The sequence below is a fragment of the Centroberyx gerrardi genome, chromosome 17, assembly GCF_048128805.1.
Source record: "Centroberyx gerrardi isolate f3 chromosome 17, fCenGer3.hap1.cur.20231027, whole genome shotgun sequence".
NCBI classification, from domain to species: domain Eukaryota; kingdom Metazoa; phylum Chordata; class Actinopteri; order Beryciformes; family Berycidae; genus Centroberyx; species Centroberyx gerrardi.
In genome coordinates this window covers 16,872,932-16,898,204 of record NC_136013.1, presented here as the reverse complement: position 1 = coordinate 16,898,204, position 25,273 = coordinate 16,872,932, and the positions used below count along the sequence as shown (strand labels likewise).

The 25,273-nt window shown below is 42.1% G+C and overlaps 1 protein-coding gene and 1 long non-coding RNA gene across 3 annotated transcripts; one reads left to right on the top strand and one right to left on the bottom strand.

Moving 5' to 3' along the window:
* Positions 1-397: 397 nt before the first annotated feature.
* On the top strand, positions 398-15,874 carry mthfd1b (methylenetetrahydrofolate dehydrogenase (NADP+ dependent) 1b). 2 transcript variants are annotated; one of them, XM_071899396.2, is made up of 28 exons: positions 398-530; positions 2,927-3,011; positions 3,307-3,366; positions 3,474-3,527; positions 3,664-3,800; positions 4,921-5,021; positions 5,142-5,278; positions 5,422-5,533; positions 5,643-5,770; positions 6,245-6,342; positions 6,582-6,755; positions 7,034-7,170; positions 7,265-7,311; positions 7,407-7,514; positions 7,616-7,690; positions 7,787-7,889; positions 8,025-8,101; positions 8,569-8,709; positions 10,172-10,240; positions 10,730-10,841; positions 11,376-11,515; positions 11,939-11,980; positions 12,449-12,549; positions 12,945-13,122; positions 13,746-13,853; positions 14,039-14,191; positions 14,980-15,093; positions 15,210-15,874. In XM_071899396.2, exons 1-27 carry the CDS (start codon positions 493-495, stop codon positions 15,067-15,069), a joined length of 2,805 nt encoding a protein of 934 aa, XP_071755497.2. In that variant the 5' UTR covers positions 398-492; the 3' UTR covers positions 15,070-15,093; positions 15,210-15,874. The 2 variants fall into 2 exon arrangements, with proteins under 2 accessions (XP_071755497.2, XP_071755504.2); XM_071899403.2 differs by lacking the exons at positions 398-530; positions 2,927-3,011; positions 3,307-3,366; ... (1 more) ...; positions 3,664-3,800; positions 4,921-5,021 and adding an exon at positions 5,023-5,034.
* A 4,338-nt stretch (positions 15,875-20,212) lies between these two features.
* Positions 20,213-21,878, bottom strand: LOC144542622 (uncharacterized). The gene is made up of 3 exons (XR_013507334.1): positions 21,711-21,878; positions 21,565-21,611; positions 20,213-20,661 (listed from the first exon to the last, which is right to left on the bottom strand). It is a non-coding gene; the product is annotated as an uncharacterized LOC144542622 (long non-coding RNA).
* Between the last annotated feature and the right edge of the window lie 3,395 nt (positions 21,879-25,273).

The window sequence follows — 25,273 nt, the reverse complement described above, 5'->3', positions numbered from 1 at the left end:
AAACACATCCTCGAGTAAATGTCAAGTTACGCCCATAAACATTGCCGTTTTTTGACAGGAAAATAAACCAGTGTAAATGCAATGCTGCCATCTGCTGACTCGCAACGTAATTCCGTCTATCGAAGTCCCCCAGCCCCACCTCTCCGCCTCACGTGGGTGGGATAGTAGAATTCGTATTCCTATTGGTTAATATAGTCTTCCTATATGTTCTAAGAGGTATACGATTGGTTATCAGGGTTGACATTTTGTCAACAGTCCCGCCCCTCATCATCATCCTGCCCACTGTCGAATCTGAAGTTACGTTCGACGCTATTCCTGAAAGTTAATACGGTAATTTTCAGCGGTAGTGCAGCTTTGTAGATTGAGCGTACGCTACCACCGATTGCCCCCAGTTTCCCCGACGCTTTGGAATAAACTTAGGTTTTTGAGGACCACTCTCTTCTTGTCAAGAGACCGACCTGCATCACACAAAACGGACTGCCAGGCACAACGATGTCAGCTCAAATCATAAGTGGTAAAGAGGTTTCGGCGTGAGTATCTGATTTTATCCATGCATATTTACGCATGCACCACTAACCAAATTGGTCCAGCAGCCAAAAACCATGCGTCTGTATGCTGGCTTACTAGGCAGCTAACTAGCTAACTGAGTGGGCGATATCTGAAGTTCAAGGTTATATTTGTTCTGTATTCTGCACATGTTGCATGCAGCTGTTTGGAGTTGGGTTGGTTTGAAAATAATCTGTTTTAGCTTGTGCTAGCAACAGACAGACGTTAGGCTTCAGTGATAGTCTGAACTAATTGTACATGGTGTTGGCCACGTGCAGCAGGTGATAATCAGGCTAACTAAACCAAACCAAACTTTGTGTTAGTTTTAGATTACTAGCTGAGAGATGAGAGGAATCCCTTCTAACATTGCATGAGATATTTGTATCCTGACAGGTTTGTGGGTTGGTCTTGGAAAGGTGTATCACTTTGACTTTTGACTAACAAAGTTAGAATTTGGCTCTAAATCTATAAAGTCAGGTCATAGTAAACTTTGCCAAGAAAGATTGCAGATCTTGTAGTATTATGTAACAAGCTGCAGTGTGGTCTTTGCCCTGTTGCTTCAGTGACCTCAAGTGGTGAGGCTGACAGAAACTCACTCATGGGATTCAAAACTAACTTTTTCAAAATGCTAACTAAAATTTAATATATTGCTTGTAACTTGAGTACACTCTACAAATAGGTTGGTTATGTTTTTAGCTTGTTAAAAGTTTAACTCAGCCCAAGTGCTGGTGATTGCCAAAAGGTTGGGCACTTTCAAATATGTGTTGAAAAGACAAAACCTTTCCTATGACGTACCAGTGGGGAGAAAAGTGCAACTATGTGCAACTAAAAGAGTAACACTGTGAGTGGAACATGCTTGTCACAAGACTGGACTGCCTGCACCCTGTTAACTGACCCCTCGCAGTACTCATTAGTTAATTATTTCATGCAGCAGGATGACCTGTGGTCTGTTCAGCATCTCCATACATCCACTCTCCCTTCAATAGGAGGATGATTTGCGTTCATCAGCTCAGAAGTAGGAACAAAAGCTCACATGCCAGTGAGTAAGTTGGAGAGAAAAGAAATATAAATGTATTGGTTTACAATGAGTTTTTGTGCCAGACAGCGACCTTTATGCACAGGGTCATTGTTGAGGATGGCCATTCCTTTCAAGAAATGTCGTGTTCTGCACGCAATTAGCCAAAAGTCTGTTTTCCAGACAAGCTCAGTTGACACATTGACCTTAATCAGAGTGCAACTATATTGCATGAATGACCCTTGTTTATAGGGATATGACCTAGTTGATCAGTGACTAGGAATTGAGAACTCCTTTCTAACATAACAGGCTATTTTATCAGCCGTCATTGTCAGGAAGATTGTGGTTATGATGCAAGATGTTATATTGATTGGTTTCATGAAGTGAGGGGATGATGGTCTTTGTCATTGTTTATAGTGTTTTGCTTCTCTTCTGTATGAATAAACAGAAAGCATCTCTGGCGTGGGAAAGCGTAGGTCATATGGATGATTAGGCCTATGTGACAAAGTTGCAGGTATAGGTCTATGGATTGTATTGTTTGGACTATGTCACTTAAAATGACCTATTGCTGTGTCATTGTTTGACAATAGGGGTTAGCTCAAAGAGCAAAACTGGGTTTCCCTCAGATGGTACGCCAGACTGTGTTTATTAGGTTATGGGGGGTTGAAGACACTAAGATCATACACTGTTAGGAGCCAGGCTATCAGAACACACTTTGGACCCTTTCAAGGAAGATTATACACTACTGTACACACACATCATACTGCATATCTTTACATTTTCATTTAGCATCACTGGGGCAAAAAACACACTCCGGATAGGTGAATAGGAAAAAACTGCCCAATTGCCCAAATTGGTGTCACTCCATTGTGTCATGCCTTCGCAATCAATGGTAATCACATGCTGTAGCCTATTTAATCATTACAGCCAATGGTATTCATGTGATGCACAAGGAAAGGATACAACTCCTGTAAGCCCACTTTGTAGTCTAAAGCTGAGTTTTAAACAGGATTACCAGACTACCTTCTGTTCTCCTCTCAGAGTATTGGAATGTTTCCCAATGTCCAAACTGTTAAACGGATGTCGATAAAGCATTACGATAAAGACCAGAGATGGGACCATTCACCTGAACTGACCCCTATAATGACCTGGTTTAGCATGAATTATAATGGCTATCACTGTGTAATACTGCTGTACTATAGAAGCCAAGGTCCATGGCTTGAGATGTTATATTCAAAATGTTTACCATTCCAACAACAAGATGGCCAAATGGCATTTAAATATGCACAAACTGTGGGAATAACCTGTCACTGTACTGAGACTAAAACCACACTTCTATTCCATTCTGTTCTCTTGTGCTCTCAGGCAGGTGAGGGAGAGGCTGAAGAAGGAGGTGCAGCAGATGAAGGCTCAGGACCCCAACTTCAGACCCGGCCTGGTGGTTCTGCAGGTAAGCGCGAGACGGGAATTATTATTACGGGTGAGGCTGAAATCACGTATATGGAGGTTTTTACCGGCTAATTTTGCCATGTGCTTTCCCATGGCTTGCCCCTGCAGACGGTCAGCAGGTAAGGATTTGGATCATTGTGTGTCCGGTCTCAGTGTGTGCTGCATGGATACACAGTGTATGAATGTTTCCTTTTCCACTACCGGAGTAAAGTAACGAGTCTGTGGTGGTAGACGGAGACAGTCTTTTAGCCTGCTTTTTCAGTGCCATGGAGCTAAAGTGATGGGTGTTTTTGCAGGTGGGAGACCGAGATGATTCCAATCTCTACATCAGCATGAAGCTGAAAGCAGCAGCTGAGGTAAACAGATTTAGTGTGCTCATATACACATGTACACCCCACTGTTGGTGGACACTGTTTGCAATCCTCCCAGCTTTTAGGCCTAAACTCTTTCTCTTTGCACACAGATTGGAATAAATGCCACACATATGAGACTTCCCAAGACAGCAACAGAGGAGGAGGTGAGGAGGGATTGGAGGAATAAGGATCTTCCATTCTTCTGTCGACACACACACACACACAGTTAACACTTAGTAGATGACATACTGTGTGTACATGAGAGTGAAAAAGAGTCTTATTTGCCTTCCTTGTCTGTAGGTTCTTCACAGTGTCAGAGAGGTGAACGAGAACTCGTCGGTCCACGGTCTCATCGTCCAGCTGCCCTTGGACTCCATCCACAAGATCGACACGGAGAAGGTGACCAACGCCGTGGCCCCAGAGAAGGACGTAGACGGGTAAGAACCAGCATAAACTGAAGATGAGGGTGTTCATCTTGTAAATTATACTGAAAGTTTGCTTCTTCCTCTTTTGAATCTCGCTTCTCGAGAATATTGGGAGCTGTTCATATTCACACAAATACCACTGACCCAGACCTAATTTGTGAGAGTAGATAATATGTGAAGAAAGGCATTTGGTTTATGGAACTCAGTTCTTCGTTTACACCACTAAATGATTATATTGATTTGTGTTGTTCTGGAGCCGGACTGAAAGGGCTGCAGAAGTGCTTCTCTGCTGCCTTTGGGCCCGGTTAAAGGAAAATACTCAGATCCACTTACATTGTTAGATGGCATCAATTTGCGATGTTAGTGCATTCCAATGTGGCTACATTGCATTCTGGTCTATTGAGCCTAGTGTTGATAGAGAAATTTGTATCTCAGCCTCTTCTACGATGGGTTTCTCCCTGTATGATTGATGGAAGTCTGTGCAAAATGCTGAGTCCAGAAAGAACCTTCGCTCTTTGATTCTGAGGGGCTAACATCAAAACCTGATGTTTATCACTGATGTTTTAGATAGATGAAATGTTTTCTGCTGTTAAGTTCCATTGCATCTGTGCTGTAAAATCTTGATGTGACGTCTAAGTTTGGCAATTATCTGCGGGAATAAGAAAAATACACCACAACAAAATGGGCCCAGAAATGCAATAGTCAAATTCAAAACAACTTTATTAATCCCCCTAGGGGCAATTAGTTACGAGCAGCTTGTTGTACACAGAAAAACACAGTAACATCCAACAACATACAAACAATACACCAAGGAGCTAAAATGTGGAATAAAATCTATAAATAATAAATAATGTTGATAAATAAACCTGGTAAACACAATAAAAAAAATCAGAAAAAAAAAAACCTACGGAGCATTTAAAAGTCGGATTGCAGAGGGGATAGTTGCTTTATAACAACTCCCTCAAGTCCCTCAATAAGAACGATTATACCAGTGATGAGCACATTGATTTCTTTCATCTATTCAAATAGTCATGATTTGCTCTAGGGGTCTTAATGATCCATAGCTTGTATGTAGGCCAAATTTTTTCAAATTTCAAATTGTTCAGTTGTGTGTGTTTCGATGTGTTTACAGACTGACCAGCATCAATGCAGGGAAGCTCTCTCGCGGGGACCTGGGCGACTGCTTCATCCCCTGCACCCCAAACGGCTGCATGGAGCTGATCAGACAGACTGGTAAGTACAACAGGTAACACCCTTAAAGATCTGAGTCTGTGTTCTGGCAATATCTGGACTATAGGGAAGGAACTTGAATATGGTTAGAATGAATTGACTGCACTGGCCGCTTCTTTGCAGGCGTGTCCGTGGCGGGGAAGAGAGCAGTGGTGATCGGCCGCAGCAAGATAGTGGGTGCACCGATGCACGACCTGCTGCTGTGGAACCACGCCACCGTCACCACCTGTCACTCCAAGACGGCCGATCTCGCCGGAGAGGTAAACCAGCAACACCACCGCCCACCTCCACACTGGACACGTCCGATTCGTAATGCCCAAGCAAGCAGGGCATCAACATTGCACACGCAGCTCTCTCACATTCATGATGTGGTTTTGATTTGTCCGTTGCCGTCTCTGCTCAGGTGGGCAAAGCAGACATCCTGGTGGTCGGCATCGGGAAAGCAGAGATGGTGAAGGGAGAGTGGATCAAGAAGGGAGCGGTGGTCATCGACTGCGGCATCAATCACATTCCAGGTTCGCTTCCCGAGGCTTTTCGGTCAACTTCAGTCGCGTTTGTCGAAAGCCAATCAGTAAAAGTGGGTTGTTTGGTATTGACCTCATGGCTTCTCCCTGCCTCTTTCAGATGAGACTAAGCCCAGTGGGAAGCGGGTGGTGGGCGACGTCCACTACTCCTCAGCCAAGGAGCAGGCCGGCTTCATCACCCCGGTGCCTGGCGGTGTGGGACCCATGACTGTGGCCATGCTGATGGGGGTAAGGTCCATCCGTCGAGCGAATCCTGAACTGACCTCCATTTAGACGTTCGTTAAAGTTTAATGTCACTGAAAGTCTCAAGCTGCTGTTTGTATACGACACAGAGTTTCTCACATTAGCCTTATCAGTGCAATTCAGACTCACCTCTCCTTTTAATAGAGTGACACAGCACACAGTGACTGTCAATTGAGCGTGATGTTTTTTTTATGCAGGAGATAAACTGCCCTTTCAAATGGTCATTTTCCCACAGCGCAGCAGTAATTGCATTTTTATCACAACTGACTGAATGGAGAATGACTTTTGATTTGCTTCATTTCATTGCTGGCATGCTTATTAGGCGAGATTAGGGTTGAACATTTATAGTTATTGTCTAGAAGTGGAAATGATGTGATTAATTCCTCTTTTAGTTTCATGCAGTCGGATGTTAAGTCAAAGTGTGTGTGTGTGTGTGCACGTGCGTCTGTGTTTGTGTAGAACACGGTGCTGAGCGCCAAGCGTTTCCTGGAGAGCCATCAGCCGGGGAAGTGGGGCATTTCTTACACCAAGCTCAACCTCCAGAGGCCTGTGCCGAGGTTGGTATCACATTTCCTCCCTCTTGTGCCTCCTCTACCTCAGAAATGTGCTCTGTTCATTTTTCACCACATGGTTGGCTGAATAATTCAACATTACACCTGCAAGTGGAGCCTGTTGAATTCTTTACCTCATGTTAGAAATCTCTGAATGTGCTCCTTGCGTGAACGTCCTTGCTGTTTTCTCCTGTATTCTGATGAATAAGCGATTGTGTGTGTGTGTGTGTGTGTAACTCCAACAGTGACATCGTGATTTCTCGCTCCTGCGTACCCAAGCCCATTGACTGTGTAGCAAGGGAGGTGGGCCTGCTCTCTGACGAGGTGGAGCTGTATGGCAAGACTAAAGCCAAAGTCCAGCTGGATATCATCAAACGCCTGCAGGCCCAGCCAGACGGCAAATACGTGGTGGTCACTGGGTATGCTGTTAGCCTGTATTTATATGTGTGTGTGTGTGTGTGTGTGTGTGTGTGTGTGTGTGTGTGTGTGTGTGTGTTATATTTGTCTTTCCGTGGCCTTTTCACATTTATTTTGAACTGATGGTTTGCGTTCTGTCGATACTGTCGATTTTCTAGTATTTCTGTAGCATTTTGTGGGAAAATTGATGAATCCTCTACACTTTTCTACATGATTTTACCAGTAACAATATTTACTGATGAAGAATATGATCACGGCTGACGAGGTTTTCTGTCCACAGCATCACGCCCACCCCCCTGGGCGAGGGGAAGAGCACCACCACCATCGGCCTGGTCCAGGCCCTGGGAGCCCACATGAAGCTCAACGTCTTCGCTTGCGTCCGGCAGCCTTCCCAGGGACCCACCTTCGGCATTAAAGGTCAGCGCCGGGAAACACTTAGTGGGAGGGTAAATGGATTGCAAGCTGTTAAAATGTATTTATAAGTAGTACTTCTTTCGTCTTCTCTCTACAGGTGGTGCTGCAGGAGGCGGATATTCCCAAGTCATTCCAATGGAAGAGGTACTGCACTGCTTTTTACAAAGTCAGAAATGGCTGTAGTTTATATAAAAATACAAAGACCGTTTCATTTAACGTAATGGGTGTATTGATTTCAGTTCAACCTCCATCTCACCGGTGACATCCATGCCATCACTGCTGCCAACAACTTGGTGGCTGCTGCCATCGATGCCCGTATGTTCCATGAGTCTACCCAGTCTGACAAGGTAATTACTCCCTTTTTGTCAGTGGGTTTACAAAAAAATCACACTGCGTACAAGTCGATCGCTGGGTTGTGAATATTTTGTTCCTCTCCATGTATCCTCAGGCTCTGTACAACCGCTTGGTTCCCCTCAGCGGAGGCCAGAGGCAATTCTCCCCCATCCAGATCAACAGACTAAAAGTAAAAAATCACACCACAGACTTGTGGGTTTTTGTGTATCTCACAGTTAAGATTGCAGGGAACATTCGTTATTTAAGCTTCTCTGTGTTTGTTTAGAAACTGGGCATTGAGAAGACTGATCCCACCACCCTGACTGAGGAGGAGATCACCTGCTTTGCCCGCCTGGACATGGACCCCAACTCTGTCACCTGGCAGAGAGGTATGAACATCAGTACCAAATGACGTCTCCTAGTCTTCACGACATCATGTACCTCACTAGGTCTATGTCTTTGTGAGTGTATTGGCTCATGCTTTATTGATGAAAAACACATTTGGTCTTTGTGTGTCATTCCAGTGTTGGATACCAATGACCGTTTCCTAAGGAAGGTCACTATTGGCCAGGCGCCCACTGAAAAGGGATACACTAGAGAGGTAAGGACATAAAATCCACAAAGGTATTTCTTATTCAGTTCAAGCATGGGTTCCCAAAGCGGGGTCCAGGGGCCTTGAAAGGGTTCCTGGGAGTCCCCGGCAAATTCGGGAATTGTTTAATTTCACTAAAATTTGACTCACAACGAGAGAATAAGAATGACTGTTTCACTGTCCCCACTGTTACCTCCAGTATGCTTATATAATTCTGTAGCAAGTCATATTTAGCAACAAAAAACTGACATAGGGTTCCTTAGGGAAAACTCTTATCAAATGGTGACCAATGGTCTAATACTTATCTATTTAGGGCTCCTTCCTTGACATTAAAAAGTGCATTAAAAAGGGCATTTCTAATCCTTTTATCTTTCTCACCGTATACCGAATGTACCTTCTCTGATCCCTTTTGGCTACATTGTTATTGATGATAATGCGACATGCACTTGCGCTCCCCTCCTCCCTCTGTCCTCCAGGCCCAGTTTGACATCACAGTGGCCAGTGAAATCATGGCGGTGCTGGCCCTCACCAGCAGTTTAGAGGACATGCGGCAGCGCCTGGCCAAGATGGTAGTGGCCACCAGCCGCAGCGGGCAGCCCATCACCACCGAGGACCTGGTCAGTAGCCTGCAGTCTCTTCCCTCTGCAGCTCTAAACCATGTGTCTGTATACTTACATTGTAGATAAACTCTCTCCTACACATGATGTCATTACCGCCACTGGTTAACAGCCATTGGTTTTGTTTATTGTTTTTAGTTCAGTGTTTAATACCATCGTGCCCCTTAAACTATTTGATAAACTTCAGGTGCTGGGAATGAATCAGGCTCTATGCAACTGGATTTTAGATTTTCTGTCAGATAGGAAGCAGGTGGTTAAGATAGGTAACATGTTCTCTAGGCCTATGACCCTCAACGCTGGGGCCCCTCAGGGTTGTGTTCTCTCACCTCTGCTGTACTCACTATATACCAATGATTGTGTATCCCATTCTGAATCTGTGCAGATTTTTTAATATGCAGATGACACAACAGTGGCAGGCATGATAAGGAACGGTGATGAATCAGCCTACAGGGCTGAGGTGGGGGCCCTAGTGGAGTGGTGTAGGGCAAACAACCTGGTTTTAAACATCGCTAAGACAAAAGAAATGATAATTGACTTCCGGAGGGGTGAGGTGGTCCTCCCTCCATTGGTCACCAGTGACCCGATAGTGGAGAGTACCACCAATTCCTTGGTACCACCATATGCCACACTCTGAAGTGGGAAGTCAAATAATAATAATAAGCCATATAATTAAAAAGGCCCACCAGAGGCTTCACTTTCTGCGCCAGCTTAAAAAGTTTGGCGTGACTGGGGAGGCGATGCTGCACTTCTACAGAGCTTCTGTGGAGAGTGTCCTCGCCTTCTCAGTCACAGTGTGCTATGGCAACACAATCGCCCTGGAGAGGGGACAGTTAGAAAGAGTTGTATGCACAGTGTCTAAGATCATTGGCTGTGACCTTCCCTCTGTGTCCTCCATATATGCCACACGTATCAGACGCAAGACACAGAAGGTGATCGCCGACCCCTCTCACCCTGCTAGCTCCCTCTTCAAACCCCTCCCCTCCGGAAGGAGATTACAGAGTTTTAGGTGTAGGACGTCTCGCCTCAGGAACAGTACATATCCTGAGGCTGTTCGTTACTTGAACTCTGACGCACAAGTACTTGTAGTAGTAGAGCAAGCATTAGCCAACATGCACTTTAAAAGTAGGTAGGTAGCAGCACAAAGCAACAAGCACTTTAAAACGAATGTAGCAGCACAAAGCACTTTAGGACTTTATCATATTATGTATGTTTGAATGTATAAATGTATAAATGTGTTAACTGTTTTTGCTGTTCTTATTTCATATATTTTATTTACTTATGTGTGTGTTTTTGTTTTTTTAAGAGCTGTACTGAGGCAAATTCCTATCAACTGTGTTGACATGGCAATAAAGTATTGAATTGAATTGCAGAGGGAGGGTTAATCCACTTGTGTGGAAAGGCGCCATTTTGATCTAGTAACTTTGTGAAGTCATCAGTCTGATGTGATGTTCTCGCTCCACAGGGTGTGAGCGGCGCTCTCGCTGTACTAATGAGAGATGCCATCAAGCCAAACCTGATGCAGACTTTGGAGGTGGGTGAAACGCGCAGCACACACTGTATCACGGACGACTCCTCGGGCCAGAACGCTACTATCCAGAAGGGACAGTGTGGGAGTAGCACTTCAGATCTTTAACTAGGCTGGGAACATGTGTATTTGTGCAGTATTTAGACCCACCGAAAGCCTCCCACAAGCTTCCAAAGGCAGTCTCAGACAGTCTGGAGAGGACAGATATTGTTTGCTGGTGGCTGTTTTTCCAAGTTGCGAGCTAATCCCCCCTCCCATTCCTCATGTCAGGCAGGAGTGGGTAGAGGAAGTGGCTCATTGGCTTGCATTCAGTGAACTGATCTTTTGAAGCCCCTAGTTTCGTTTTAGCCACACTAAAGTTTGTCAGAGATATCGGCTTATTCTCAGTAAAACTTTGCAAAATGATCTAAATTTCAGCGTGTGCCTCAGAGATGACATTGCCTTGAGTTATGTGTTTCGCTGCCGTTATCACATGCGGGTCGTCTCGCTCCACAGGGAACTCCTGTGTTCGTCCACGCCGGCCCGTTTGCCAACATTGCCCACGGCAACTCCTCCATCCTGGCTGATAAAATTGCCTTGAAGCTGGTTGGACCCGAGGGCTTCGTAGGTAAGTTCTCTGGCTGCTCTCATCAACATCTACATTTGTGTGCCTGATCTAGTATTAAAGTGGTCAGGTATAGGCCTACGCTGCAGTGGATCATTTGCCTGTATGTGTTGCTTATGGTAGTGATGCTGTAGCAGATGTATGAGCTTAACACAGCATATGCCATTTGGTGAAGATTTTATCCAAAGCACCTGTTTGCGTGTTTGTGGATTTGAGAAAAACAAAATAAGGCCATAAACATTAAAGTGCTTGCTTTTTTTAAAATTAAAATACAGCACCCAAATTTATCAGTATGTCTCAGCTCTCTGAATAAACGCTTCCCACCCTGAGAAAAAAACCCTGATGGAGATCTGCTGTTTAGAAATGAAGGATTTCATCAGGATTTCTTTTGACAGAAATAACTTGTAAACTTGTAAACTTGAAAATGACTCTGGATTGTCACCAGTGATATTACTCAGTTTTCCTCACAGCTTCAGGTTCTGCTGCTCCTTAAGCTGTGTCTCTGCCTCACACATGCCTCTCCATTGTGTCCAACAGTGACGGAGGCTGGTTTCGGTGCCGACATTGGCATGGAGAAGTTCTTCAACATCAAGTGCCGATACTCCGGCCTGAGGCCCCATGTGGTGGTGCTGGTGGCCACCGTCCGAGCCTTGAAGATGCATGGAGGAGGACCGACTGTGAGTTCACTGGGTTTTCCTCAATGTTCTAATAAGATATATATATATATATATATATACAATATCGATTTAGCCTCTAAAATCACATTTACATACATATTTAGATGTGTCCACGGTTCACTACTGTGCATCCTAATCCCACTATCAGCCTTAAGAGCATGCACACATCACATTAAATATTTCCTGCATTCAATATGGTGTCTCATCCTCCCCCAGTGAATGCCAGTGTGCTGCTGTGAATGCAATTACATTTCCTGCTGTGTGGAGGTCATCAAGCAAGAGCTCATTCATATTCCATACTTCTTCACTCACACAAACAGTTGTTTGCTGCCTAATAAGCACGAGGGAAGCAGTTAAGGAGAAGTGGTCTTTGTTATTAAAGATTTGGTCTGTTAATTGTTGAATATTTGTTTTTTGCTTTAGGTCACAGCTGGGATGCCATTGCCCAAGGAATACGTGGAGGAGGTAATGCATAAGCCATAAGTCACTCACAGCTATACAGTATTTTCCCCTCTTCTGTAGTGTATCTCCTCTATAAGAGCAATCAGCCTATAATGTGTCCCTTCCTCTTTATGGTCATTTTGTCTTGATGGGTTGTGTTTCGACATCCACTCATTAGGAGTCTGATTAAACACACATCTCACGCAATTGGCTGAGTTGAACTTCACAACCCCATCTATAATGCAGAGCAATTCATTCAAGTTCAAAAGCTTTGTTTATGTTTATGCATGAACACTTTATAAGCAACTACATAAAACGCATTCATGTAGATTGAGAATTGCTGCTTTTAACTCCCTTTTAATAGGCTTTATTTAAAAAGGGTATCAGTGTTGAGATGTGTGTGTGTGTGTGTGTGTGTGTGTGTGTGTGTGTGTGTGTGTGTGTGTGTGTGTGTGTGTGTGTGTGTGTGTGTGTGTGTGTGTGTGTGTGTAGAACCTTGAGCTGCTGGAGAAGGGCTGCAGCAACATGAGGAAGCAGATAGAGAATGCTAAACACTTCGGCGTGCCTGTGGTGGTGGCTGTCAATGCTTTCAAGTAAGTGGTGGATGATGATGCGGTGTGTGTGTGTGTGTGTTTCAGAAGAAAAGGCTAAAATTGTTCATGTAAGAAAACGGTAGATAAAGAGAATTTGGATTATTTTTGTTTCACTTTTCACTATCCAAATACGTTATGCGCAAATTAGAATGTATTGAATTTGAAAGACTGAGAGGAAAATGTAAATTATGATTAAAATGTTCTCAGTATCTCAAAACAGCTTTTACCCTCGCTTGAATTTTTTTATGCGTTTCCTGACTACATTCTTAAAGAAACGCACCTAATTCACTTTTTTATTTTTTGTGACATCTTAAACTTTGCTTGACAGTTGGATGGAAACAGCTTCTGTGCTTCTGTGTCTGTCTGTCTCTAACCATGACTGACCCGACCTGCAGGACCGACACCGAGGCCGAGCTGGACTTGATCTGCAGCATGGCCAAGGCCGCGGGGGCCTTCGACGCCGTGCGCTGCTCCCACTGGGCCGAGGGCGGAGCCGGGGCCGTGGCCCTGGGCCAGGCCGTGCAGAGGGCCTCTGAGGCCCCCAGCAACTTCAAGTTCCTCTATGATGTGGAGGTACGGGCTCTCACCTTGACTGGTGCACTTTTGTTTTTCTCTTTTTTTCCTTTTTTTTTTTTCTTCCAATTCACTCTTATGTTCTCTCTCTCCACAAATTACCCATTCATCCGCCTATGTCTCCTCACACTTCTTAGTCAAAGAATTTTACACAATATTCCTGCACTGATATGCCAGGAAATTTGTATTATTATTATTTTGGCTGTGATGGGAAATGGAGATATCAACCAATGACCCCCCCCCACCCAGTCCCACTCTTGGAATGGGGCTTTTTGGTGTGAAAGTGATCTCCACTACTACTTAGTAGTACGACTTACAATACTATTACAATACTACTTGTCAGGGGAACCAGGGCAGACCGGCTGTCTTGCCACCCCCTGTGTCTCTGCATGAGACTGAAGAGTAGTGTCTTAATTTACTAGAAAATACCATGTTGCATAATTCATCAGTCTCTCGGTGAAAATGGATATCTGTAATAAAGCAAAACAGCCTCATATCTTCGGGCCTTAACCAGAATCAAGTCTTGTAAATGTACAACTTTTGTCTGGCTGGCATTGCTGAACAATAACTTCCTCACAGAATACACTGATGCTAGTGTGTGTATGTTTTTAATTCCACTTTAGCTCCCCATCGCCGACAAGATTCGGATCATCGCCCAGAAGATCTACGGGGCCGACGATATCGAGCTGCTCCCAGAGGCCCAAAACAAGGTGGAGCGCTACACCAGACAGGTCAGCACCCCTGGGAGTCGAGATTTATTCCTTAGTCTGTGTATTGTCAAACCTGTTTGTCGGCTGCTCCCGTCAAAAGAGAAGATAAATTAGCCGGTGAACGCTCAAACAGATTTGCGTTTGTAAAATGTGAGGAGAAAGGAGCTCCAGGTCCAACAAACTCGACTGTGCTCGTCGCCCCTCAGGGTTTCGGCAATCTGCCCATCTGCATGGCAAAGACGCACCTGTCGCTGTCTCACGAAGCAGACAAGAAGGGCGTGCCCACGGGGTTCGTCCTGCCCATCAGAGACATCCGGGCCAGTGTGGGCGCCGGCTTCCTGTTCCCGTTGGTTGGCACGGTAAGCACTCATTCACTTACACCAAGAACATGTGTTTACCACGGTGCTGCTGCTGTGGTCATTAAGAAGCAAATGCAGGTCGGTCAGAGCTGTGACCCTTCTCTCCTCTATACCTGTGTGCTATTAAACTGCGTCACAGTGTACAGGACTACATTTTCTACAAACAAAGTCCAGTTTTTAAACTTTGTTTCATTTTTTATTTATCTCATTAATACAATTTCTACTGTGAAAAGTTTACTAGGATCTTCACAACTTGGCTGCAAACCTTCACACAACTTTCATAATCCTCTTATCATATTCAAATGGCATGACATCACTTGATGTTATACAGCATGAGAGCTTTGTTGCAATTACTTTGCACAGACTGCTGCAATACAGTGATGGATGCCTGTGTGTGTATATATAACTGAATCTTTGTATGATCATAAGACAACACATACTCTTGAATCTTAAAATAAAGCACGTTGTATAAACTGTGCTTCTACGTATGTATGTAGTGTGTCATAAGCTGTGTTTGCCAACGGTTCAGTTACTAATGTTAACTAGCAAGCCCAGTATCCTATGTTACTGTAGAAGAGATGAAGACAGGTGAGCAATTAGAGAGTCTGAGATCACATTTAAATACACTGATAATTAAAAAGGTCTATATGTCATCAATGACTGTACAGAATATGTTTAGCTAAAAGGCTGTGTTATATATATATATATTGAAGTGACTTTACACAATGTTGCTATTGATGGAATCTTTATTATTAACACTGCTTTCCCCGGCTGTCTGCTCCTCCTAGATGCCCACAATCCCCGGCCTGCCCACCAGACCCTGTTTCTATGACATTGACCTGGACCCCGAGACTGAGCAGGTCAATGGGCTCTTCTGAAGTGGGACTCTGCACTGTTTACCGGTAAGGAGGGTCATCCATATATATCCATCTCATACTGGAGTCGCCAGTCACTGATGATGACCGTGAACATTTTCATCCTCTCTGTTTGCTCTCTCTCTCTCTCTCTCTGTGTGCAGAGCTGGCCCTCCACCCCACCCCTCCCACCGAGCCTTAATGAAATCTGATGGAGTAATAACTGGAAGCGCCTTCCTCTCGCCTGCCAATGTTTTCTTTTTTTATTTCACAGTTTTTTCACTCAGCCACTGACATCTGTAAATAATTCATTTGCTGCGCCCAGAAGGCCACTGATGGGTGAATTAAGGAACTTAATTAATCACAAAACGGTTTTATTCCCCATGCGATTGCCACTATGTGTTAAACGTCCTATTTGCATTCCTTTAAGTTAAATTGCTGGCTGCACATGAAGTGCTCATATGCTACGTCCCTCTCTCATACATTTTAAATTGGTACTGGGAGAACGAGATCTGGAGTCTTGCATCAGGTGGTTGTTTATATTTGTGTCCTGCAACAGATGTCCACTGTCATTAATAATGAACTGAACTGACTATGCCTTTCAAAATAAACGCACTACTAAAAATGAGGCAAAACACAAAACTGATGCTGCCTTTACAAAATGTTTTGTGACAATCTTTGCGCCTCAGATTTTCTATTTTGCCTGTCCTGTATTCTAATAAAATATTTTCAGTGTCTAACCTTGTTGGAGTAATCAGCACTACTGTGAAACTGAAATATCGTGATGCTGTAAATCAGTGGTTTTGACTTCTCTATCAGGAAAGATTGAATAAAGTCTCTTTGATGGGAAGCCACACGTCAGGCTTGTTTTTCTGATTTGAGAATTCCGTCTTGATGTGTCTGTTGTACCTATTCTTAGAAATGGGTGTTTTTCTCTTTCTCATTTCTCCCCCACTTTCATGTTTTTCTCGGCTTTAATGTTGCAATCTGCATAGTTATGTTATGTGTGGGTGTCTCCAGACAGTGACTGATGACGTACCTTAGAGATGAAGGTGAGTCTGACATGACACATGCTGGGACCCTTATCTGGCAAGCACAACACAAATGTACAATGATGGATCGTGATTGTTTTCAGTATAAATCAAGGACATTATTAGGAGTCGTGTCTTAACTGCAGTTTTAAAATGCAAATGAATCAAGAGTAAATGCTGTCTAAAATACCCTGCACTTCAAGGCATAATCCAGGTGTATTATTTGGTGAATAAAAAGGCTATCCTATTTTCTTACTCTGACTGTTTAGTGACGCAGGAGTGGTTGGCAATTTCTTGCATCGTGTAACACGTCAATCATGGCATCACTATGGAAACCCATGTGCGGTGTTGCTGCTGATGATAACGGAGCTCTGTCTGAAGTGCAGAGCAGCACTCAAAGCATGGTAACCAGCATATGTGCTACGTATTATCAAGTGGAGTAAGAGGAATGAATAGAGAGCTTTGATTTTTGACAGGTAAGAAGCAATTTTACATAAAGGCTACTAAATGATTTATATTCTGCTGAAATAATATGTTAATTCATAGACATACACTCAGAAATAAATTGTCTATAGCCTATATAGAAGAATAACTTATTTTTCATTTCATTGGCTAGTAAGATACTCTTTACATTTTTTAACTTGCAATTTTATTTGAATTATTCTGTTTCCTCAAAAATTCGATGAATGTTATTTGATCATCTGCCTTAATGAAAGTATAAAGTCTATAGCCTACATAGAACAGTAAGTTATCTTTTTAAAACAAAATATTTAATTGGCTGGTAAGATGCTCTATATACCAACTTAAATATTCATCCATCGATGAGTCATGGAGGTAAAATCAAACAGCGTTGCTTGGAATGCTCTAACCAGCAATTTGACCAAATGCTTGTGACTCACTGATGCACAGACTGTCTAATAAACAATACCAGATGATGAGACCAGTGTGACTGGACCAACTGTGCAAAGCAGACACTAACCTCGTTCTTTCTTTTGATATCTAGGGGGAAAAAATCACACTTCTCTTTCACATATGAGTGATTTAACAAATGCTCTTTCCATCAGGGAAGGAAACGCTTTGGACGCTTTGAACGACCTTGGATAACCATAAATGAACCATGTCAGTCAAAGAAACTTCGATTGGACATGGCTCGTTTAAAAAGGTGCTGAGGAGAAAGCTGACCGGTCCTCCGCATCTTCTGCTGGGCAAATCGAAGAGGAAAGATGGAGGTGGAAGCAGGAGCGTCCGGGCCGGCAGACACCGTGGCTTAAATAACAGCTGTAGTATGACAGACATTTCAGAGCGAAGCTGTGGAGAACAAATGGGTGCAGAGGTTGCAGGGAAATCTACCACAGAGCCTCAAAGACAATCAGGTGACAATAAGGAAAAGAAAGAAGAGGCCTTGACTGAAAAACCTGCCATAGCAGCCAAGTCACCCTCCATAGATCAAGATGAAATAGTATCTGACCAAAGTCAGTTCACACAAAAGCTGACTACTTTGAAGCAACTTTTCTCACCATCTGTCATTTGCTTCACATGTAGCCGGAAACCTGGTGAGAGAGACGACTGCGATGAAGGTGAATACCACGCTGTCACGTTCTTCAACAGACAGACCAGAGACTCCGTGGACCTCACTGCTCAGTCAGCTGTGAAATGCAGCAACTCAGAAATACAGCAGCACGGCTTCGCAGAACATAAGTCTGCTGCTGCAGAGGAGGAGGAGGAGAGGGAAACAATTAAAGCCAAGACGTTTCAACTCTTCAAACGACTCATTACCGCTCCTAAGTACCAATCAAAAGCAAAATCTGTGGCACCAGATAATTCCCTACAATATGACGGCATAATTCCCTGTTCCTTTAAGAAGCAGCCCAAGCCATTCTGGAGACACAGACCCAAAAAGCCTTCTCCTTTCTTCCAGGAGCGTATCGGAGAAAACAAGGAGTATATTGAGGAGGAGACGATAGTCCTGGCCAATAAACATGTCGACGACCACTTTGCCAAGAGCTTGACCCTGAGCCCGTACCCTGAAAATGAGGTCAAATGTCATTGCCCTGAGATGCTGACAGTGAGCGTAGATGTGAGCGCTGTGACTTTAGAGATCAAGGGCTCTACCGAAACCAGTGAAGCTGCCAAGACCTCACACGCGAGTAATGACATGAAAGTGATGGTGGAAGCTGAAGGAGATCTGGGAGAGGGTCTGATTGGGGGGGAAGAGATTCAGATGAACCCAGATTCCTTGGAGGAGCGCTGCAGTCCCCAGAATAGCATGGTGAGTCAGGGTTTTGGAGTGTGTCAAAATGTGGACGTTTTACATGGGCAACAAGGCAACAAGGCAAACGTGACTGCGTCAGAGCATCCAACAGGAGGGGAGGAGATCAGATTGTCTGCTATGTGCAACAGTGACTCAAACACAACTCACCAGAAGGCTTCTATAGAGAATGGCATAGATGCAACGGCAAGCAAAATACCAGAAACTGTGACAGGTGAAGGTGCAGTTACAGAGGATTTGCATTTAGACACGTCTGATGATGTGCAGTCATGTATTATGGAACAAAGCAGGCCTGTTTTGAAGAGTTGCGGTGACACTTTTTATGTAACGATGGTTCACTCTGAGGAAAATGCTGTGCAAAGGTGTGATAAAAGAGAGATATTCCTGCTAGAAACAGCATGCTCTGTGGTTCAGGTTGCCATAAAAGCTGCACTGGATCAGTTTAAAGACGAGCTAATGGACTCAGTAACCGGTCTGGATCACTAGGACTGACACTGAAAAAGAACAAGCTGTTATGTTTATGGATACACGCTGTATAACTGGAAAATAACATCAGATAAGTAATAAAAATGATAATTTACACTAGATAGGATAGTTGTATATTCTATATTGTATCATAAATAATTGATAATTTCCCATCTTTTTATCAAATGGGCGTCCCAGACAAACATTATTCAGATATACAAGTCTCTGTCCTCCCTTGTGTAGAAGTAATGTTGTTAATTATCTTTTCAGATGCATTTTCCTTCAATATGTCGTTTTGCAGAGTCAACAGTGTGGAACAAATTGTGCATCATTTTCATTCTGCATTATGTGCTTTATGTGCTGATTAACACACCAAGATTGTGAAAGACTTATTTTTATAATAATGGGTTGTGATAGTTTACTTTATTATGCAGTGTATGGTATTAAGAAAAATCCATTCTGTGATGTTCTATTCATTCAGCAGAGGGACTCGTTTGGTGACATTGTATTACCGTACGTGAAAACTAGGGCTCGTATATAATTTCACTGATGATTACAACATTGACATTTTACACATTAGTCCTTTGGTGAAGTATGAGGTGCTCCCAATTGTGTCCCTGTTGCAGTCAAAATCAGAGATACGACTGGGTGATGAGTTGTTTTCACAAATGAATTTAGTATGCACTGCACTGTATGTGTATTTACTAATTTAGTAGTTTCTTGTTATTGTTGTTACTCATTAAAAAAGATCAGTGTGAAGTGATGAGTTAGATGGACTGTGATAATATAGATGAGAATGTCAGAGTAGCACATACTGTATACAGCCTGTGGAAAGCTCTTGTTTCACATATTAACTTCTGAACAGGGCGTTGTCTACTTCACTGAATTCAGTAGCAATTCAGTCAGTTAGACAAATCATTCCAGGTTACATTATGTGTGAAAGACTGTATGACATTCAAGTATAATAAAGAACAAAAGTCTTTGTAAAACATGGACAGGTTTATTGTATAGCTCTGACATGTTTTATATAGTAATGGTACATTTTCTTGAGTTGTGAACTGAAGAAGGCACTTAAACTGTGAAAGATTACAGGCAACTGTTTTGTATAAATGTGTTATTGTGAAGTTTACCACTGACTTTAGCTAAAACGATCTGAATAAACAATAAACCAGTCTTGCCTTCTTCTGGATTAGTTTATTGGGGATTGATATTTCACAGAGTTTTCTTCTTCACTTGTGAGAATTCATCTACGACCGCCACGACCACGGCAACCATGATCATGACTGTGACCGCCACCGCGCTCATTACCATGACCATGACCATGACGATGATCATGATCATGACCACGACCATGACCTTGTCCCTTGTCACATTTTTCTCCCTCTCCTCTTCTCTTTCCCCCTGTCTTCATCTGTAAACAGCCATGAGAACAGTGAATGAAGCCATTTATGAACAATGAGAGACTGGCTGCATAGTTGTAATTTAAAATAAGGTTGTAAATTTCCTACCTTGTCTTTGCACTCTCCTCCTTCCTGTGAAAGATTAAAAACAACAACATGTCACAGGTGCTGGGAAATTATTGAATCTGTCAGTGAAGCAGAGCAGTATAATAACCAAAGCAAACATCGAGTAAGTTGAGAGAGATCTTACATTGTCACATTCCTCCTCATCATCATCATGCTGCTCCTCATCATGATGATGCTCCTCCTCCACCTCAACCTCCAACTGCTTGTCCGGAGACGGGGAAACATGCAGATCAGATCTCATGAGTACATTTCATGCAATTTCATTCACAGGTCTATTGCACTTTCTGTATTTACAAGCAAACAAACTGACTCACCTTTTCGGCTTCTGTAATGTAATGGAGTTAAATAAAATAAATAAAAAATAAATCCAACTTTGTCAAATGAGGTTGTACATCATGCAAACAGTTTATCCTGGCATCGGATTTATTCCTTGTTGAATTTTAGTCATTGCTGCCTTTCAAAATAAAATGGTCCTTATCAAATCATGCTGACCAACACAAAATAATTCTCATCAAAACAGAATATGCAATGATAATTTCCTAATATTTAGATTATCTTTAGCAAAATGAGCAAAATGTTTTCACTCGCATGTGAAGTATTTGAATTATGTACAGTGAGCATTCCCTGTGATATCACAATCCTGTATGTAGGTACATATTGTAGAAGGCAACATGAATGTAATGGTGCATCATGATGATTCACTCAATATGCGTACATAGTATATATAAAGTGTACAGTGACCATTTCTATAGCAGCACAACACAGTAAAGTGTGTACAAAAACTCAATACATTACACTATTTACAGTAGCAGTCTCAATAGTAACAGTAACCAAAAATGCTGTTGCTATTTCACAAACAGTCATATTAGTTTTCTAACAGCCTTTTCTGTAGTTGTGAAGTGACTGGCAATTGTTTTGCAGGGTTGCTAACCTGGGCAATGTGGTTGGAAGTAGCAAGACATGACTGAAAATGCCTGTTGAGTTGCTTTAGTGAACTGCATGTGTAGTAGTAAGCATTGGAACATTGTACTTATATGCAGTGTGTTTTCTGAGAAGTGAGCTTGTGATTTAGATTTGTGCACTTTGTATCTAAGCACAGCATTTTGAGTCTTAAGGTAAATCAGTTTGTCTCTTTGCCCTTTTAAACTGTGTTGTGAAAATTGTTCCAAAGCAATCGTGAAAAAATTTAAAAAATAAATAAATAAATAAATAAATGATGGAGACTTACCTGGGTCGCTCATTTTGTTTTGTTGTTGACAAGTACAGAAGAAAACACTGTTAGAGAAAATGAAAATTTGAATCATTATGTTCCTCATCATTAGTTGCAGCAATTAATCAACAACAACACTCAATATCAAAATGTATAGATCATACCTGGTTTAGAAATTTGAAAGACTGTGTCTAATCGGTGTGTTTATTCAGTATTTATAAGGTACCATCAGTGATGAAGAATGTGGGTGCGTGAAGTCTACGCCCGAGTCTGGTGTTATGATGTGAGTGATGATGTGATGTGATGTGTTTGATGGTTGCAGGAGAGGTAAGCCCAGGACAAAACTGTCTGACTGAGTGATGGACGGTTCCACCCAAACATATTAAAGTAGATTAAGCTTTCACAGACAGTTGAAACCATGAGCGATATCCTGTTTTGATCCTTTTGTCTATCATGTCAAACCTGAATATCCAGGATGCTAATTCTAACCTGATCAACTAATAGTTGCACACAGCTTGTTTCTACTTTTAACATTTACTGTCCTATACATACAGTATTTTGCAAAAGTGTAGGAACAGATAGAATGTGGCTCTATGTGTAGAAAACTTATGAATTTGTGTTTCTGATTAAAAGCTATTTAGCAAAATTACAGTACACAATCAACTATTAATTATAGGTATTATATGACTTGTACACTCTAAATATAAAAGGGCTCAGAGGTTCCCAGGTGGGGCGTGTTGAGGTTGAGGAACTTTTGACTTATGTGGAATGTTCAGCAACAATAGTTCTTCAGAAGTTAAAAATGTTTTGGTATAGTGATGTTAAAATGCTTTCTGTCTTACATAAGGTGAGCTCTCCCAGAGTGTAGCTAGTGTTCACAGTGTACATCATCATACTGGTTACATCTCTATGTAGCCTCAGATGGATTAGGTGTATGCCACCTTGAATGGCATCATTAATTGTCTCTAAGTGGGCAGAGCCTGCAAACCACAACACCCACTTTTGCCAATTGCAAAACACAAGGTGCAGTTCATGTTGTTGTACTGTTGAAAACTGGAAAGACAACAAATAGCCACCCAGCCTATGCTTTCAACTGATGTAACTGCCATCCTAGTCTGCTTAGTATCCTATTTTAAAATGCATTGTAATGAATTGGCCCTTACCACCACATTTGAAAATTTTATGAAGGCCAATCAGGTCACACATGAACTTCACTGTGACTCCAGGTAAACTCATTTATCAGTTATTCTGATGATTCATGCATACAGATTCTGCAGGATCTAAAGAATCTACAACTAAAGCATAACTGTAGCCAAAACCAAATTTAAATGAACCAAATACCTGCTTGCATTTAATAATCACTGACCAATCATCCTGAGTAAAGTGTTAAATTGTGCTGCCCATGGGCCGCCTAAACATGCTGCAGGCCTGTACAACATCAGTTTTGGCTCAGACTGCATGCAGCCAGGTTACAGTGGAGTGTGAGTGGGTGTGAGCGTGGGAAACAAGGATGCAACTTCACCACTCATAAATGCAAAAGCAATTCCACCCTTACTTGAGGTAAAATAATCAGGGGTTATGCATGTTTAAATAACCTGCAAGGGATGTGCAACATGTATATGTGGAAAACTAGATCCAGCACTGGTGTCATGTCAGGTGAATGAATGAGGTCATGCACTGCGAGACAAACAATAGGTGTCTATGAATGACGGACTGGGTGACTTATGAAGGATACACCCTAAATATTATGGCCTGAGCACTATGGCAGGCTGGTTTGGTTTTTATTTCCTGGGTCTGGAACACATCATCTCATCTTATTTTATCTATCTTAACTTTCATTTTACAAACATATACTTCAATGTTTATGTCTATGGTGCATACCTTGCCCATAGTCAAACAAAGTGTACCTATATCATGTATGGAACTGCCACATAGTCTGAATTTGGGCGAGACACTGTGAACAAAGACATCTCATTTATCTGTGTATAATATGTATCAGTTTTGGGAAAAAAAACAAACACAAAACAGTGCTGCATCTGTTCTAAAGATGTAAAATATCTGAGATCAAAGACTTCATCGATCTATCAACCTGTCTCATAAATGTTGATAATTGCACCTTCATGACTTCATGTTCCTCTAAACCAGATTATGAAATTAACTTCTCCAAACTGATCTCCAGACAGATTTAAACTATGCAGATGAAACTGGAACCCAGAATAAATAGACTGAGTGAATCTCCAGCGCCACTACAGTTGAAACAGGGTATATAGTACCACCTAGTGGACAAAATGTACAACAGCTATTTACCGCCGCTGCTGCTTTTTTCCCCCCTTTTAGCATAATGATGATGGTGAATGTAATGTGAAGGTGAGTGCAGTTTTCATTTGATGCCTTATTAGGGAATTTGCCCAACATTGTTGCTTTTCACTATATTTCTCTATCCCTGTTGTAACCCGTTCGTTTTACGAATGCTTTTCAAAAGTTATACCGATAGATCAATTTAATAAGACCTTTTAATGGCGGTTAGAATATCTTTTAAGACCTGTTTCACATTATAACTACAGCTAAAGAGTAAAAACCATGTAAATCTGTCAGGACATACTAAAGTCTGCGTTACTGGATTGATTTATCGCGAGAAAAATAATGTTACACCAAGCAAGCACAACAATTTTAAGACCTCTGGAACTGTAAAACTGCAATTGGTCAAGGCCTTGATTTTTAGGTGGTTCAATTTACGATGTTTTAAGACTTCTTAATGACCTCCACTGTGTCAGGACAACCTAGCTTGATTTCGTATCGCATATAAAATGTTTATAGGCTAAATAACCCCATTTACAGTAGTATTATGTCCATTTGATTAAAAAAAGGCTAGCTCAAAGCTGCTATTCTCACTGTTTTTTTATCTGTCGGGCGGCCAAAGGCCTGTATTGTATTTAAAACATTTACTAACGTTACAAGTTATTACACTATATTGCTATCTACACATAATTTTCGGTTGATAAAGTTCATCTAAAGGTGAAACACAGACTTCCAGCTGTTTTCAGCCAGCCTATTTTACTTTTGTACTAATCTATCTATCTATCTATCTATCTATCCATCTATCCATCTATCTATCTATCTATCTATCTATCTAAATTCACCTTTTTAACCTTTCAGACGGAGGCACATTTGCAGCTGCTACCAGCAAGCAGCACACACTTTTATCCCAGAAATGTAGCCTGCTAACGTTACTTCTCTAGTATGATTCTAGTATCATTTCTGCAATTTGGTTGAATTTTGATGAGAAGCACTGAACCACATTTCTGTTTGATGTTAGCTCAACAGGGCGCTGCAGTAATAGTTACCATCAACAGAGAAACCTGAGAGTGAGCATGCGAGCCAGACTGGGAAGACAATCAGTGATGGATGGCAGAGGTAGAAAGTAACTCATTTCAGTTACTGTGTGCATTGCAAGTACATTTTTGAATAACATTACTTTCTCAAAAAAAATCACGTGAAAACCCACATGTGAATTCAAAGCACATGTGCTTTTTGTACAAGTTGGTTTTCATATGTGAATATGTACATATGAACATATTTTCATATGTAATGGCAGGTGAAAAAAAATCTTCAGTAAAAAAACGTGCATGTGATGTCAGAATACAACATGGAAGAAAATTGTTCAAATATGAAAACCAGCATGTGTTCAAAACGCACATGTGCATGGAATTCACATGGGTTTTCACAT